A 16,667-nucleotide genomic window follows, 5' to 3' on the forward strand; every position below is an offset into this window, starting at 1 on the left:
TCCTGCTGAAAAGACCTGGTTTACTGGTGAATATCATGTTTATGCTGGTCCAGACCCGCTAGACCAGCACCTAACCATAAACCAGCCTTGAAATCCAAGCTGGTTTTAGCAGGACTTTTTAGCAGCTGAATACATCACAAACAATCATTACAACCCAGAGCAGAAGAGGAAGTATAAAGGCTATTTATACTTACAGAGCGAACAGGCTTCTTTTAGTTTATTTAAAAGTTATGATGAAATGCACTTAAATTTTTGTTCTGCTAAGATGTTTGTTTGCCAATTGTTCTACTGTTCACGAACATCTCTGACATTTTTGACCTATGAGAACTTGACAAGTCAAAGAGTATTTGATTGGTTATGTAAAACGTGGTGTGGTTTGGACGTGACGTTCTTTATTTATTTTCTTGCAGAACTAAACAACCTCACGCATAGTATAAACAGACTTTGTTTGCTTAGGGTGCTTTAGTTCTTTCAGGAGAAAAAGATTGGCTTCCTCCATTGTATGAATTAGGCTTAATGGTGACTCAATATAAGGAGAGTGAGTGGTGTGTTATTTCAATGCAGATCTCAATTAGTGCCCCTTTGCATGCCCTTCTACCCGTGAGTGCTTTATTGGCAGATCCAGTAGGACTATTTTTCCTCCAAATGCACACACACACAATTCTACATCAAACTAGCAAGGCATCCATCAACAAGAAGCATGAGAGGGGCGTACGTTGCTTTACTCACAGACTTACTGATGCCCCTTAGGGCCTAACCTAGCCCACACACAACTAATCAACAAGGGCCTTATGTGGGCTTCTCAGTTTCACACATACAAATACACACATACTGCATATGCAAAGAAATTGTCTGTGAGTGATTTATGAACTGACCATATTGAGTCTTATCAATAAAGAGAAACAGTGTTTGTGTAACTGTGTGTTTGGGTTCACCGATTGCATATGGCCCCCACAGCATTAGGAAGTTATCTCGTGTCCTTACAGGAAATGAAATATGTGCATGTCTTAGCCAATCGATCAAGAGTGCTTTTGTCTTTGCCGTTTGGCGAGCCTGCGAAAAGAAAAAAGAAACATCAGAACTGAGCTTTTCACATTTAGATGATATCGAAGGATGGCTAAGTAGCCAATTATGGGCCTCTAATTTTTGAGAGTTTGGGTCTATATTCTTTGCAGTAATCCAAAAAATCTTCACTTTCACTTTTTGCTGATGTTGTATCACATTTCACTTCACTCTAAAAATAGTTGTGTAGTTGGCATCAGGACAACAGCAAGAAGTTACGGAAAGTGTATAATTTTAGATACTGTTTTTCTATCATTTTCAGTCATCTATTTCAGTTCCCTTTGGGTTTGTGATTTGAACAAACCCCTAACCCAAAGTATTCTATTTGGATGCGTAATATGTCCCAAAATGTTTGCAGTACAGACATAAATGATACTTCAAATTATGCGCTCGCTGAAGAGAGGTGTGCAATTACTTTTTGAATCGATTTAACTTACGATTTTCACTTGGTGGACGAAGGCAAAAAGTCCTACAGACTTACATTGAAAGAGAGACCCGAGTCTTATATAGGGACCATCTTATCTAGGGGCTCTTTTGACTTAATCCAGTACACAACCACCTAGTAATCACCTTTCAAAGCCATAGCAACAACTCAGAACACCCTAGCAATCATTTAGAACTACCCGGATCACTTAATCAACTAAAAAGCAAAGCCCTGGCAACCACCCACAACAACCTGTAACATCATGGATAGAGTATATAGCATGTCACCCTGCAGGAAACTGCTGTCACTTTTTGACATGTCATGTCAGCTTCCCATTTGTACAAATTGAGGTACCATTTAAGATCTGAAGAGTGCATTTTGTCTTGTCAGAGATCCTGATCACATGACTGGGAGACATTTTCACTAGCTTACACAGCATATATCATAACAACGACCTGATCCTGATGAGCTCGGAAACCTTCTACCTGGGGAGCTGAGAGAGCATGTTGTCTTTTTTTGCTGTCTTCATATGCTCTTGATTTATTACCACGTGCTGGCAGTGATGCAACAGCACCTCGGTAGGTTGTACGTGTGTTTGTGTGGCTGTTTGTTTGATGGTGAGGGTCAACTAAAACAGCATATTTTTTAAGTTAATTTGCAGCCCCACCAGCAGAGGGTGAATCTTGTGGCCTTAATTGTGTCTCATACATATTGATGTGTTAGGATATTTTTGCGATCAAACACACCCATATAAACACAAGCAAAAAGTAGGAAATCTTATTAATGATACAAATGCCTCACATATTGACATTACAGATAACCAACTCTTCTAATGCAGGGGTTTTCAAACTTTTTGATGCAACGGACCCACAAAAGTCCCCTTGCGAGGGACCGCCTTCCTAAAAAATAAAGGCAGCTATATATTTTCATGTACTTTTTGAAGACCAGTTTATTCTGTGTGAGAAAAGCAGTAAGCCTGATATTAGCTATAAAAACATGTTATTTGCAAAATGAAATAATTAGGGCTGTCGATTTAACACGTTAATTCAGTGTCCAATTAATCATGTCCCCAGACCGTAATAAGGAAGATTCCTGAGCAATTCAAGTTTGAAGTACCACCTGTTTTCTCCACGGGCAGTAAGTGAAACTTCAGTTGTATAGGCAATGCACAGCTAATACAGAGAACAAACCAAACCTTCAGCAGATAGCACAATACAAGGACATGTTCTTGCGTTCAAAACACAGCTTGATAGAGTGACTTTGACAAGCCCTTATCATAAATCTCGGACTGATTGACAAATTCAATTGCAAAATGGATTGTTGTGAACTGTAGGCCAATGATTGGCTTATGTTCAATAATATGCAAATAAACAATACATTGCATTCTAAAACCACTTTTTGTATTGTCTTATTAATGCTTAAAGGTGCAATATGTAACAATTTTCATGTAATATTTGCCTTTTTTTTGCCAATGTGTGAACGGCTTGTAACACATATTAAAAAATTAGCCCTTCCCGGACTTCCTAGGTTGCTATCAAAGCCTGTAGACTGATTTTCATGGGAAGGGAGTGGGTCGGTTTTGCCGGGAAAATCCAAAGGATGTGACATTTATGCGTGCTCCCGAGAGCCTTGCCTCAGTAATAGCTTCTTTTCCGCTATTCAACAGTGACAACAAACTGCAACACTAGGTAATGTTATCTTAGAGATGGAATCCAGCAAACGTCTGGCTCCCAGCACAACACTGTCTCCAACACAAACTCTGAGTAAGCCAAAAAAAAAAAAAAAACATTTATCTACTGAATCCCATCTGGCTAAGCGGGAACGTGATCGTGGTCTAGTGAAACTAGAGTGAACATTGACAGGGTATTTGATTCCTGGAGGGACCTTCGTTTGGTTTTGGGGATCAAAACAGACCCTGAATTGGCATTCTTCTTATTGGACAGGTAAGCTTACATAACTGCAAAGCATGAGAAATAGAGTGCCATAAGGATTGATCTGTGTAATTTTAGCTAACTTGATCTTGCCTGCTAACGCTCACGAATTGCAAGCTACCTTGCTTCGTAACTTTCAAATAATTTCAACGATCTTCTCTTTATACTAAAAGTCAGGTATACAGGATAAATTTAAGCAAATACGCTGGTTTCTTATTCGTAGTACAACATATGACATACAAAACATACAATAGTGCAACATAACTGTGCAGTGCAACAGTAAACTGTCTGGTATAGTTCGGTAGTATGTAGCTGTATGTGTGTATCAGTATGCTATGTATGCTATGTTAGCTGATAAGTTGTTTTAGTTTAGTCTCAAAGTTTGTAGTAACAAAATCATAATAACTGTGTAATTTTAATTATCTGTCAGCATGATGCCAGTGAATCACGTTCATTCTCTTTGTACGTTATGTCATTGTTTTGGATGCTCGATCGCTCACGTACCTATGGAGCGTGTGCACGAGCGCTAGCACGAGCAACATGTAGCTGGCTGCAGTTCACTTAACGGCCACAGGTGTCATTAATAACAAGGGTTTCTGAATCTTACATACTGCACCTTTAACTAATGCATTTGAATTACCTGAATATATATATTTTTAATATTTTATTTGTAATTATTTAAATATAACTATTTATAATTATTTCATTATTATATATAGAATTTTGTTATTTGAGGGGCTTTATTTGCATATAAATGTATTTTTATATATCTGATTAATTGCGATTAATATGATTAATCAGCAGCCCTAATTGTACTAAAGGAAAGAGATTGGATAATGTTTGTACTATAATGATTTTATATTTTATGTATGATGATTCAAATATTGAATATTTACTTAGTATTACATTTGCAGTATAAACCTAGAGAAACCATTTCAAAAGAAACAGTAATAATGTCATTTTTTTAAATTCTTATTATATTTTATTCATTAAAGGTGAAGTATGTAATTTCTGCACTACTAGTGGCACCAAACGGAATTACAAAAATAAAGTATGTTTTTAGTAATGACAGTAACGACAGTAATGAGCTAACTTGTTGGCAATACCTTTAGTGTTGCCTACCTGTCGAGATGCAACTTGGCAAGTTTGACGTCTCCATCAAACCCCAAAAATTCCCTCAAAGTCCTCCACCTTGTAAATGGGATGCCAATGTTCACTCTGGTTTTACTCTGGTTCTCTGTCTCTGTGTGTTTTCTGTATGTTTTAGCAAGTCTTCGAATTTTGATGAAGCTAAATTTATTTGCCTGTGTACACACCTGCCATGAATGTTCATATTCTCCCAGTTGAACAAGTTACCATGCCCCAAATTCATGCTATAGGTTGAGCTAGAAAGGGATGGGTGTGACTGAGCAGGATTCTCAAAATATAAACATCAATGTTTTGATAATGACTGGGAGGCTCAGTGTTTATACTTTTGGGGTAGGTAAACCTATGAATGCCATACTTATAGTTGTCAATGAACAAAAAACTGGGATAGTAGAACATATTTTGAAATAAAAAAAAGTTACATACATCACCTTTCATTTTATTTGCACAATCCCTGTTCTGCAGTTTGGTCAGGTTTTTTTTTTTTTTTTTTGCTGTTAAGTTCTTCTATAGCCTACAGTTCCTCTTAAACTACTAGTGCTGAGTCTGAAATTTCCCCTTATCCACTATATTGTGCACATTTTTGGTGTCTGTCATTTTTTTGTAAATAATATGTTAGAGATAAAAATTCTCTAATCATTTACTTACTCTAATGCCATCCCAGATGTGTATGGTTTTCTTTCTTATGCTGAACATAAACAAAGATTTTTAGAAGAATATCTCAGCTCTGTTGGTCCATACAATACAAGTGAATGGTAGCCAGAATTTTTAAGCTCCAAAAGCACAGAAAGGCAGCATAAAAGTAATCCACACGTCTCCCTGCCAAGTAGGTGGTGATATGCACGAAGAATGTGAATTGCCAAAACATAAAAAAAGAATGTGTAAGGGAAAGTGAAAGTGGAGATTTCTAATTAAAAATAACTTAACTATTGATCTGTTTCTCACCCACATCCATCATATCACTTTTAAAAAAATATGGATTTAACCACTGGAGTCGTATGGATTACTTTTATGCTGTCTTTATGTGCTTTTTAGTGCTTCAAAGTTTTGGTCACCATTCACTTGCATTGAATGGACCTACAGAGCTGAGATATTCTTCTAAAAATCTTTTGTGTGTGTGTGTGTGTGTGTGTGTGTGTATATACAGCAGAAGAAAGAAAATCATATACATCTGGGATGGCATGAGGGTGAGTAAATGATGAGGTCATTTCAATTTTTGGGTGAACTATCCCTTTAAATAGAAGAATAATTGCCATGTGAACCATTAAATCCACTAAATTGTTTTGAAATGACACGATACTCAGTGCAACTTAATAAAGCAATTGCAACACATTTGTAAGGGTATGTGCGGTGGCTCACCTTCTCTATTTTCTGCAGGGGCAATGTTTTCTTGCATGAAATCACATAACATAAATACTGTTATTCTAAAATTTGATTTCCAATCCAAATCTGCGTATTCCATTCCAAGTCCTGAAGGATAACTCTCTCCCACCAATCTTTGCTACATACTCTCATCCAGAGACGTAGTTATTGAAGGGGGAAGATAGAATTTCAGTACACCACTTCTAATTTTGGTCTCATTTGTTTAGCAAAGTTAGCAACATTTAAAGAGAGCTTTTGTGCCACATTTTTAGATATGTTAGGAAGGCAAACATGCCAATTAAGCACTGGAGTGCCATGCTGAATTTCTCAACTTCTTTTAATTGCTCAGCTGACACGGTCACTTTCTCTCAAAGAACCATTGATGGAGCTCAAAAGTTTCTTACTGTTATTGACACTAAGGCCAGAAACATACTTTATGCAAGTACGCAAATGCACACCCAAGCTCTTGGTCAGTGCATTGTTAACGCATGGTCCGGCTATGCATACTAATGTGCGTTCTTGTGTTACTGTTGCGGTAACAAACCTCAGTACTCAACTGGGTGATGGAGTTACCTTCAAAAGTTTGTGCCATAAAACTGGATGTGTTATTATTCAGGTAAGTTGCTATAAATATATTGACTTTAACTGCTATATTCTCTTCAAACTGCTTCTCCGCTTCTTCTTAAAAGAGAAAAACATTTTAACGCATCATTTGAAAAACGACATTTTAATGCTTCTATGACAGACACACCTACATTTAAACACTTACTCAAGTGTGATTAACTTCCGGGGTAGCGCTCACCTGATGTGTTGGACTTTGAACTCGGAGGGTTGCGGTTCAAGACCAGTCAAGAACGAAAGTTGACACATGAGACAAAAGTATTATAAAAGCGACACGGAATTATGTGGTTGCTTCAGAAAATGTGCTTTTCATTTCCCTTCTACATTTTAAAACACTATCGGTTATGGTTAGGTGTTGGTTTAGGGTAAGGGTGTCTGTTTTGTTCACCTCTCATTTATCTTTCAGGACAATATTAGTTAGGTTTAGGCTAAAGTTTTAGGTTAGGAAAGTGCTTTTTCTCATCTAAAATTCACCTTAAAACTTGCGATCGCAAGAATTCTTGAAAATTCAACCAATCTCCGCATTATTTGCAGCAGCTTGCAATTTTTTATAATTTCTGCAAATTTTCCACAAAAATGTAAATCTGAGGGAATCCCATCGCTTTCCTTCATGTTTGACAGCAGCAAAATACATGTTTGAAAATCTTGACGCAGTCACAACATATCCAAATGCACAGCTGCCATTGTATCATCTCCATAGTAACAGTGTAAGCGTCTCCGTCTCATCTCCTCTACGTTGTGCGTTCACTATCAAAATCCTTGTCTAAACTTTTGCGGGATCGCAGATGGCACACATGCCACATACATCACAGCTAGTGTTTAATCTTCAACCTGCGTGCTGTGAATGAAACACAAAAAACGCATTTATACAAAGAATCCCTAACATTCACTTAAAAACCCATTAGTTGTGTTGTAAAATGTGATTTGAATTTGAAGTGCTTAATACAGTAGGCTACGAATCTGAAAATAGCAATATGCTTATATGCTGATAATAAATGTCCATAAATGTTTTTTACAAAAATAAAAAAGGTCACACATATACATATATGCAACATAATTAACGATTCTGGTTTTGATTCCTATTCCACTTAATGATTCCAGTTAAAAATTCTTTTAGTCATTTTGAGTCGCAATGCTGCTGCTGAATAGTGATGCAGGAAACACTGTCAGACTAATTTAGTATGTTGTTCCTTCCACATTTGCATAGAATACACACATTCAAGAACCATTAATGGAATGTTTTTTTATGAAAACCATTTGTTTCCTGTATTTAAAAAAATAAATAGGAACTCAGCTGGTTCTTTATTCCCAACCCTAGAGTCGTGGGAATGAAGCAAACATGTCAACTGTCTCTTTCCTGGTGTTTACACCCAGTGTTGTAGCAACTCTCAGTTTTTTCTTGTTTCTGTACCTTTTCCTTAGTCATGTTCTCCTGCAGTTGGTGATTTTCTACTCCAGGTGTTTTTTTGTTTTTTTTGTCCCGATCTGGTGCTGGTAGGTTGATTAGCTGTGCTTTGGTTACCATGGAGATGCAGAGTGCATGAGGAGCAGCAGACGCTAGATGAATCTGTCTTTGCTCTCGACTTCTGATTTCTTTGTAGAATCTTTCATCTCCTGTGAGGATGCTGACCAGAGGTTTCACTGAGATTTCTTATTTGGCTGTGCAAATGTACATAGCATATCCTCAGCTGTTCAGATTGCCCATGTGTTCTTGGAAGCTGTGCACACATTTACTTTAGCATACTTCTCTATAAAGTCTCCAGGCTTTGATCAGCAGAACACAGCATTTTGTTCAGGGCCTGTGAGGTGGGGATTGCTTCCTTCTTGATTTTGTCAATGTAGATCCTGATCATTGCAGGTGGGACTCCAATTGTCACTTTAAAGCAGTTCTACAGCCCTCATGGTGTCCAGACTACTCTCACAACACTCAAAACTCCCACACACATTGGCATTCTGTTCTTGAGAAGTCTGCCTATATCTTTTCAAAGTTTTCATGACTTGTGTCTGTTGGCAGTCAAAAAAAATTTCTGTCCTTAAAACTCCATCTGACAGTCTCTTTGATGTGCAGTTTTGATGTGCATGTGCAGCTATTAATTGCAATTAATTATGAAAAATTATTTGATTAATTGTGATTAAAATTTTTAATAGACTAAAAGCACTACTCTAAATGCACACTTGTGGCATGGAGCACTGCAAAGTGACTAAAACCCCCTCACTCGTGGTAAAATCACTGTAACGCACAGACTCGAGTGGCATATTACTTTAATCAGAGCTGATAGTACTACATTCTTATTGGAAGCTGAAAACATGATCTAATATTAACCAAAGACATGTTTTTACCCTTATGCAACATGTGCCTGCAGAATTCCACAGATCTTCACAGAATTCGAACACCCATCATTCACTGATCAAATCAATGTTCATTGATATTAAATATTTTATTGTAATTAATCACATAATTTTTCATAGTTAATTGCAATTAATGGCATTTTGAAAGTGCTGAAATTTGAGTCTAAAAATACTTATTTTCCTGTCAAAATGAATTTATTTCCTTCTTAAGAAAAAAACAAAACAATATGTAGCAATATAATGCTTAATTAACATTTTCCAAACAAAGCCTTCCACAGTATAAAGATAGAAATGCACTGAAATAGCACTAATTCAAGTACCATTAAACATTTCCCAAAGTCTAGGTGGGAGTTTGACTAATTGAAATAACTAGTCCCATCATAGGTTGCATATTCATTCCAATGGGCATTAAATCACTTAAACTCTCATCCTCCACAATATTAATCTGCCGGTAGACTATGGCTCTCCGCTTTGTTACAGCAATTGTGAAGCCGTGTTCTTGATTCGCGTCAAGGTATCAGCGCTGCTTTGAACTCCACATGAAAAGCGCTTGCAGACAAAAACATCTCATTCTGCGTTTTGGTGATAGTTAAGACTTGCCTTGCTTCTGTGGTAATTAAAATGTGTTTTACAGAGTTTGAAAAATGCTTGATTTCTGTCACAAGTCACATTTAGGCTTGTTTTGTTCAACAAATAGCATCAAGAGGTCTTTTCTACATCATGTGATCACTGACACAGCTGTTGTGTGTGTTTATGGTGTGTGCATCAGTGTAATGACTACAGACGGACACATAACAAAGGTTCTGCCCTTCTAACCAGTGTTTATGCTGGTTTATGTTGTATTAACGGTAAATGTGTTAAGGGGCGGTCACACTAGGCTTTGAGCACTCACGTTTTTTTCGCACAACACAACGAACCAGGATATGATGTCACACGGGAGGACTTCTGGTGTAAGTAAATAATACATCACAAGTAACAAATAATATTATATTAAAAATGTTAAAATATATTGTCTACTCACTTTCCTGCAACAATAAAACACACAGCTTTAAAATATGTATACTTTGTATTGAGCCAAGAGTCAGTGGGTGATGTTTCGATCTTCTATTGGTCATGGGTCCTCTCATCGTATGAATTCATGGTTTAGAGTTCACCAAGCATGAACTTTGTTTCACAGCATCGTATGAAATTTCTTCGCACGAGCTTGCATTTCCAGTCTCCCATGTTCGGATGCGTTTGAATGGGAGTGAATGGAGTGCAAAGTGTAGTGTGACCGCCCCTTTAATCACACTAACGAAAAATGTACATGTTAAACCTTTTTTAATTAATCGCATGCGTTAACACATTAATTTTGACAGCTCTAGTTTATAGTCATCTTATAGTAACTTCGAGCAAGGCTTATTCTAACAAATTTTGGAATTATAAATTTTATGATAAAGAAATAGGCAATAAGAGGTCATGTGTTTCAGTGATTTTTACCACTGGTAAAAGGTCTTCTTATGCATGATGCAAAGCCTTGAGTGGAATATTGTTTTTCTAAAATGACAGCAATGGCAATATGAAACAGTAGCAGACACCAATGTTCAATAAACAGTTATATTTATCATTTATAGTAGTCAGAAAGAACAATTCTTCCACCAAGTAATATAGTTCACTATCCTAGCTATAGGAGTTTGCCATTTCCAAGCAACTTGCCGCATTAATATCCACATGTTTACTGAAGAAATAAGTGTCCCCAGATTCTTATCGGAAGCCTGTTTTTATTTTCCTTTTTCCAGTGTTTTCACTCAAATCGGTGTTTCTTCTTAGCGAATAATGTAATTTTTAGCATATTACATTTGTCAAAATTGAAAAAGAAAAAAGAAAGAAAAAAAAGCATGTGGCTCCATAGTTCCGATACATTACAGTCTCAATGAACGTCTTTTGACAGTGCCTCACCCATCAAAGTTTAAGGAGTGGATAAATGGCATGAAGCTATGGCCCAAAGTTAGTAAAATTTATAACATTAACTACGAGTTAATGACAGCCAACAACTGCACAGTGGTTGTTGCCCTCCATCTGGAATGCTCGTTTCAGTAATTTTTACATTGCTTTTTCTGAAGACTAGAACCAGAAAACAGTCCAGCGACAATCAGAATTATCATGGTGGCACCTAGTGGTTGGTCAGGAAATCTGTGGATAAAATGTGTGAAAAAAATGTGTAGAATTTTACAGCGGCTTTAACATGGCTTGTCCAGACAGAATTTAGAGTCTGAACTATAAATTTTTTTATAATACATTTTACCATATTTAAATTCATGACGCATTATTCGGCAGATTTCTCCCCCACAAACATTACAGAAAATGTGAAAAAAACTGTGCAGATTCTGCATGGGCGTACTCATTATTTAAATTAGTATGAGCTTAAATATATTCAATCTCTTTCATTGTGAAGTAATTTGCCTGCATTTTACTGCAGTTGCATACTGCATGGAGTGCCTATCTTTAGATTCTGATTTGACATACTATTCATTACGATGCCTCTAGCATGCATTCATATTTAAGCACAAAAACATGCTGTTCACTGTATATTTGCATTTATTTGTAATTCTATCAGTAGCTCCCGGGACCGATCCCGTACGATGTCATCACTCCTGAATTACTGATTCCCATCTCTCTGCTTGATTGTGGAATTAAACACAAAAAGTGTCTCATAATAAAGTCAATTATACATTCGCCTGATTCTTTACAGCCATTCCCCATTCATAATGTCCCTTTGCGCCAAAATGGCGGTAAACGCTAGTCTTTGACTTGAGTGTTTTCTCATAGATCATTATGTCATGTGGTTAATTCCTGCCTGTAGCTGTATGTCTTTAGCTCAGCGTAGAGGGGGCGAGGGGTGATTGTGTCATAGACTGTCAGAGGCAGACAGTTATTATGCCCAAATGCCCACATCTACTCTAGCAAGATTGAAACTAGCACAGCTATGTCAAGTGGAATGGAGGGGAGGCAGGAACCGAGAATTGAGAGCAACAGCGCATCAGGAGGAACTTAAAATGAACACACTTTGTGCTGTCATCTCCTCTGAGGGAGTCAATTAAGCAGAACACTCAGTATTTCACACCTCCTGGTGCCCAAGCGCGAACGCATGTCACTGTGGCACACCTCTCTACGACGTGACAGCACGCTGGAGAGAACAAACAACAGTCCAGATATGCATCTGTAATTATGTGCCTTAGAGAATACCTCAAGACCTCAGGAGCAGAGGGAATACATATTTACACCCAAGATATTAAACAAACATTAAGAGAAAGATTATGCACAGTGGAACAAATGCTATTTAATTAGATTCATGTTTCACATGTTGGTGGGTGATATGATGTTTAAACCTGAGGCAATACTGTAATTACCGTTTATTGTGTTTAATAGTGTTGCTGTGCATGTTTTGCTGTCAGCAGTTAATGTCTCTCTCTCTCTATCTCTCTGCAGGGAACTAATAAGCAGATCGCAATAGAACGCATGTTGCCGTAACATCAGCATGAAGGTCCTCCACATTCAGTGAGGACCAACACGCCATCTCCTCTGCAGATACCTCACATTTCCTTACTATACTCCAACTCATCTGTGTGGCCTAGACACTCTTTCCCCCTCGTCTGTTTCATATCTGTCACCCATCGCTGGGGCAGCACTCACTGCATCTGAAGCATGTCATCGGTGGGTGTGGCACGATCAGGGCGGGATTTGGCCCCTTCTTGCTCACGCCGCATATCTGACACTTGCCTTGTGTGGCTGCTGGGCTTGGCACTGCGTCTGGCGCTCTCATCATGCCAGCGGGCAGACCTCACCGCCGCCAAGCACCCAATGGTCACCACAGGCTACGGTAAGCTCCGGGGCGTTCGCAAGGAGCTGAACAATGAGATTTTGGGCCCAGTGGAGCAGTACTTGGGTGTCCCTTATGCCACTCCGCCAGTGGGCGAAAGGCGATTCCAGCCCCCGGAGGCACCAGGCTCCTGGCAGGAGGTCCGCAATGCTACCCAGTTTGCACCCGTGTGCCCCCAAAACATCCAAGGTGTGCTGCCAGAGATCATGCTCCCTGTATGGTTCACCGACAACCTGGATGCAGCTGCAGCATATGTACAGAACCAGAGTGAAGACTGCCTTTACCTCAACGTCTATGTTCCCACAGAGGACGGTAAGTTTTGCACAAAAATAGAAACATACATTCATCTTTGATGCCTTTATGTTCATTCACATTCATTCTCGCTCAATTGAAACCCTGCTGAAATGACCAGCATGAATATCCATGCTAGTTCAGGATGGTTTGGTGCTGGTCTAGATGGCATACCAGCATAACCATGCTTTTTACCTTCGAAAAAATGCTGCTCAACCAGCATGATCTTTCTGGGGGAGCCGTTTGAAAAAGGAAGTCTGACTCACTACACAAGATATACTGGTGTCCAGCAATACTGGACTTTCAGCAGTGAAGGTCTCAAACATATTTTTTTTACTCACGAACACACACTGGCATGCTCACCCTCCTGAGCTGAGCTACCACCTGTTTCTGGTGAGTGATTGGAAACTAATCACCTGTATCCATCTTGTGTGACTCTGTCCTTCTCCAAGGCTTACTGCAGAAATGTGAGACATTGAGATTTAATAGAGCTTAAGAGAAAGGATTTTGCAACCATTGCAACCATTACACCTCCAAAATAGACCCTTTTAATTTAACCTGTTCTCCAGTTAGCCCTGTGATCCTTCTCTTTTTTTACTGTACACAGTGAGCTAATCTGTTGCTCCAGATCACATGCAGAGTTGACTTAGATTATATGCATTAAGTGCATACTAAACAGTTGTTTTAAAGAGCTAAAGAGGGTAAGAACTCCTGCAAATGTGTGAGATATTTAACATGCTCCAGACTGTGATTGTTATAAAAAAAATGCATGGGCAACAATCTGAGCATGTGCAAAAGTCACTGATTAATGGGCCTCACTGCAGTTTGTAAATGGGTTGTGCGGAGACTGCTGGGTAATGTCTTACTGTGCCAGCTCTTAGAATGGGTTGTCATAGACGGGGGAATGTGGCAGGCAATGTGTGCGAGTGTGTTTGTTCCAGAGATGAAAGCCTTTAACGATAAAACCATATACACAGGAGGTCTAATACTAATAGCACTTTTGCTTTATAACTACTCTGTGTACGCTGAGTGTGTTAACATGTCTGTTTGTCCATTATAGTGAAATAATAAATCTATCTTCCTTAATTTGTAGATATACAGTATATTCAGTACTTGCTATAGATTGGAGTTAGGTGATTCAGTTCATGTGTAAACTTTCATCTTAAGGAGACAGTAGTACGAAAAGTGTTGCATTACAAAGTTTCAATTGCATCAGAATAATAGTATCCAAGAGAGATTAGAGTACAACAAGAATAAATAATATATATATATATATATATATATATATATATATATATATATATATATATATATACTACTGGTCAAAAGTTTTGAAACACTTGACTGAAATGTTTCTCGTGATCTTAAAAATCTTTTGATCTGAAGGCGTATGCTTAAATATTTGAAATTAGTTTTGTAGACAAAAATATAATTGTGCCACCATATTAATTTATTTTATTATAAAACTAAAATTTAATTAAAAAAAAATAAAAAAAAGTTTTTGAAATTGATGACTTGGACCAAATAATAAAGAAAAGCAGCCAATAAGTGCTCAACATAGATGGGAACTCCTTCAATACTGTTTAAAAAGCATCCCAGGGTGATACCTCAAGAAGTTGGTTGAGAAAATGTCAAGAGTACATGTCTGCAAATTCTAGGCAAAGGGTGACTACTTTGAAGATGCTAAAATATAACACAGTTTTGATTTATTTTGGATTTTGTTTAGTCACAACATAATTCCCATAGTTCCATTTATGTTATTCCATAGTTTTGATAACTTTACTATTATTCTAAAATGTGAAAAAAAAAATTATAATAAAGAATGAGTAAGTGTTTTAAAACTTTTGACCGGTAGTGTATATACAACGATCAGCCACAACATTAAGACCACCTGCCTAATATTGTGTAGGTCCCCCTCGTGCCACGAAAACAGCACCAACAAGCATCTCAGAATAGCATTCTGAGATGTTGTTCTTCTCACCATAGTTGTACAGAGTGGTTATCTGAGTTACCGTAGACTTTGTCAGTTTGAACCAGTCTGGCCATTCTCTGTTGACCTCTCTCAGCAATAAGGCATTTCCGTCCACAGAACTGCTGCTCACTGGATGTTTTTTGTTTTTGGCACCATTCAGAGTAAATTCTATAGACTGCTGTGCATGAAAATCCCAGGAGATCAGCAGGTACAGAAATACTGAAATCAGCCCATCTGGCACCAACAATCATGCCACGGTCCAAATCACTGAGATCACATTTTTTTCCCATTCTGATGGTTGATGTGAACATTAACTGAAGCTCCTGGCCTGTATCTGCATGATTTTATGCACTGCACTGCTGCCACATGATTGGTTGATTAGATAATCGCATGGATGATTGTTGTTTGTGCCAGATATGGCTGGTTTGAGTATTTTGAGTATACAAAAACAAAAACCATAGAGTGAACGGCATTTCTGTGGACAGAAATGCCTTGTTGATGAATGAATGAATGAATGAACGTTACATTTATATAGCGCTTTCTAACACTACACTCAAAGCGCTTTACACAGTGAACAGGGGACTCTCCTCAACCACCACCAGTGTGCAGCATCCACCTGGATGATGCGACGGCAGCCATAGTGCGCCAGTACGCTCACCACACACCAGCTATTGGTGGAGAGGAGAGAGTGGAGTGATAGAGCCAATTAATGGATGGGGATTATTATGAAGCCATGATTGATAAGGGCCAATGGGGGGAATTTGGCCAGGACACCAAGGTTACACCCCTACTCTTTTCGAGAAGTGTCCTGGGATTTTTAATGACCACAGAAAGTCAGGACCTCGGTTTAACATCTCAGCCGAAGAACATGATGAGAGAGGTCAACAGAGAATGGACAGACTGGAATTTGGCCAGGACACCAAGGTTACACCCCTACTCTTTTCAAGAAGTGTCTTGGGATTTTTAATGACCACAGAAAGTCAGGACCTCGGTTTAACGTCTCATCCGAAGGACATGATGAGAGAGGTTCAAACTGACAAAGTCTACGGTAACTCAGATAACCGCTCTGGGCCTCGTTTCCCAAAAGCATCGTAAGCCTAAGTAGATCATAGAATCCATCTTACGATTCATCTTAGTTTTTCGGCCCATTTCCCAAAAGCATCGTAATTTAAGTAGTACTTGAAAATGCTCATAGTTTAACGAGTGCTCTGGAGTACTCCTATAGCGTTAAGAACATCGTAAGCACACAGACTTATGCAGACATCTGCAGGACAACGCGAAATTACACCTAATACAATTTAAATACATATAGCTACACTTTATTCTCATTTAATATCAGTATACATACATTTTATTTATTTATTTTTTTAACCGAAAAGGCTAATAATAATAATAATAATAATAATAATAATAATAATAATAAATGCATAAAATGGTTAGTCAATATTGAATGTACAGATAAATTAATAAGTAAACAAATAAAAGTTATTTGTGGACTAGTTGGTAACAACAAAGTGGTGGGATGATTGTTGCAGAGAACTGTAAAAATTACAATCAAAGAGAGAAGGAAAAAGTAAATAACTTGCTGCCGTGCATGAAAATCATCCGTACAGTATATTGTCTCCTCATCCTCATCTCCTCTTCCTCTCT

At 38.1% G+C, this 16,667-nt stretch overlaps 1 protein-coding gene across 1 annotated transcript in view; it reads left to right on the plus strand.

Annotated features, from left to right (window-relative positions):
• LOC127433948 (neuroligin-2-like) overlaps window positions 1-16,667 on the plus strand; it is a 117,210-nt gene that overhangs the window by 36,884 nt on the left and 63,659 nt on the right. Inside the window, exon 3 of the mRNA XM_051686336.1 lies at window positions 12,364-13,066. Coding sequence (XP_051542296.1) covers window positions 12,580-13,066 — 487 coding nt within the window. The 5' untranslated portion in view covers window positions 12,364-12,579. The remainder of the gene's footprint in view (window positions 1-12,363; window positions 13,067-16,667) is intronic.

The sequence above is a fragment of the Myxocyprinus asiaticus genome, chromosome 43 (assembly GCF_019703515.2).
Source record: "Myxocyprinus asiaticus isolate MX2 ecotype Aquarium Trade chromosome 43, UBuf_Myxa_2, whole genome shotgun sequence".
NCBI classification, from domain to species: Eukaryota; Metazoa; Chordata; class Actinopteri; order Cypriniformes; family Catostomidae; genus Myxocyprinus; species Myxocyprinus asiaticus.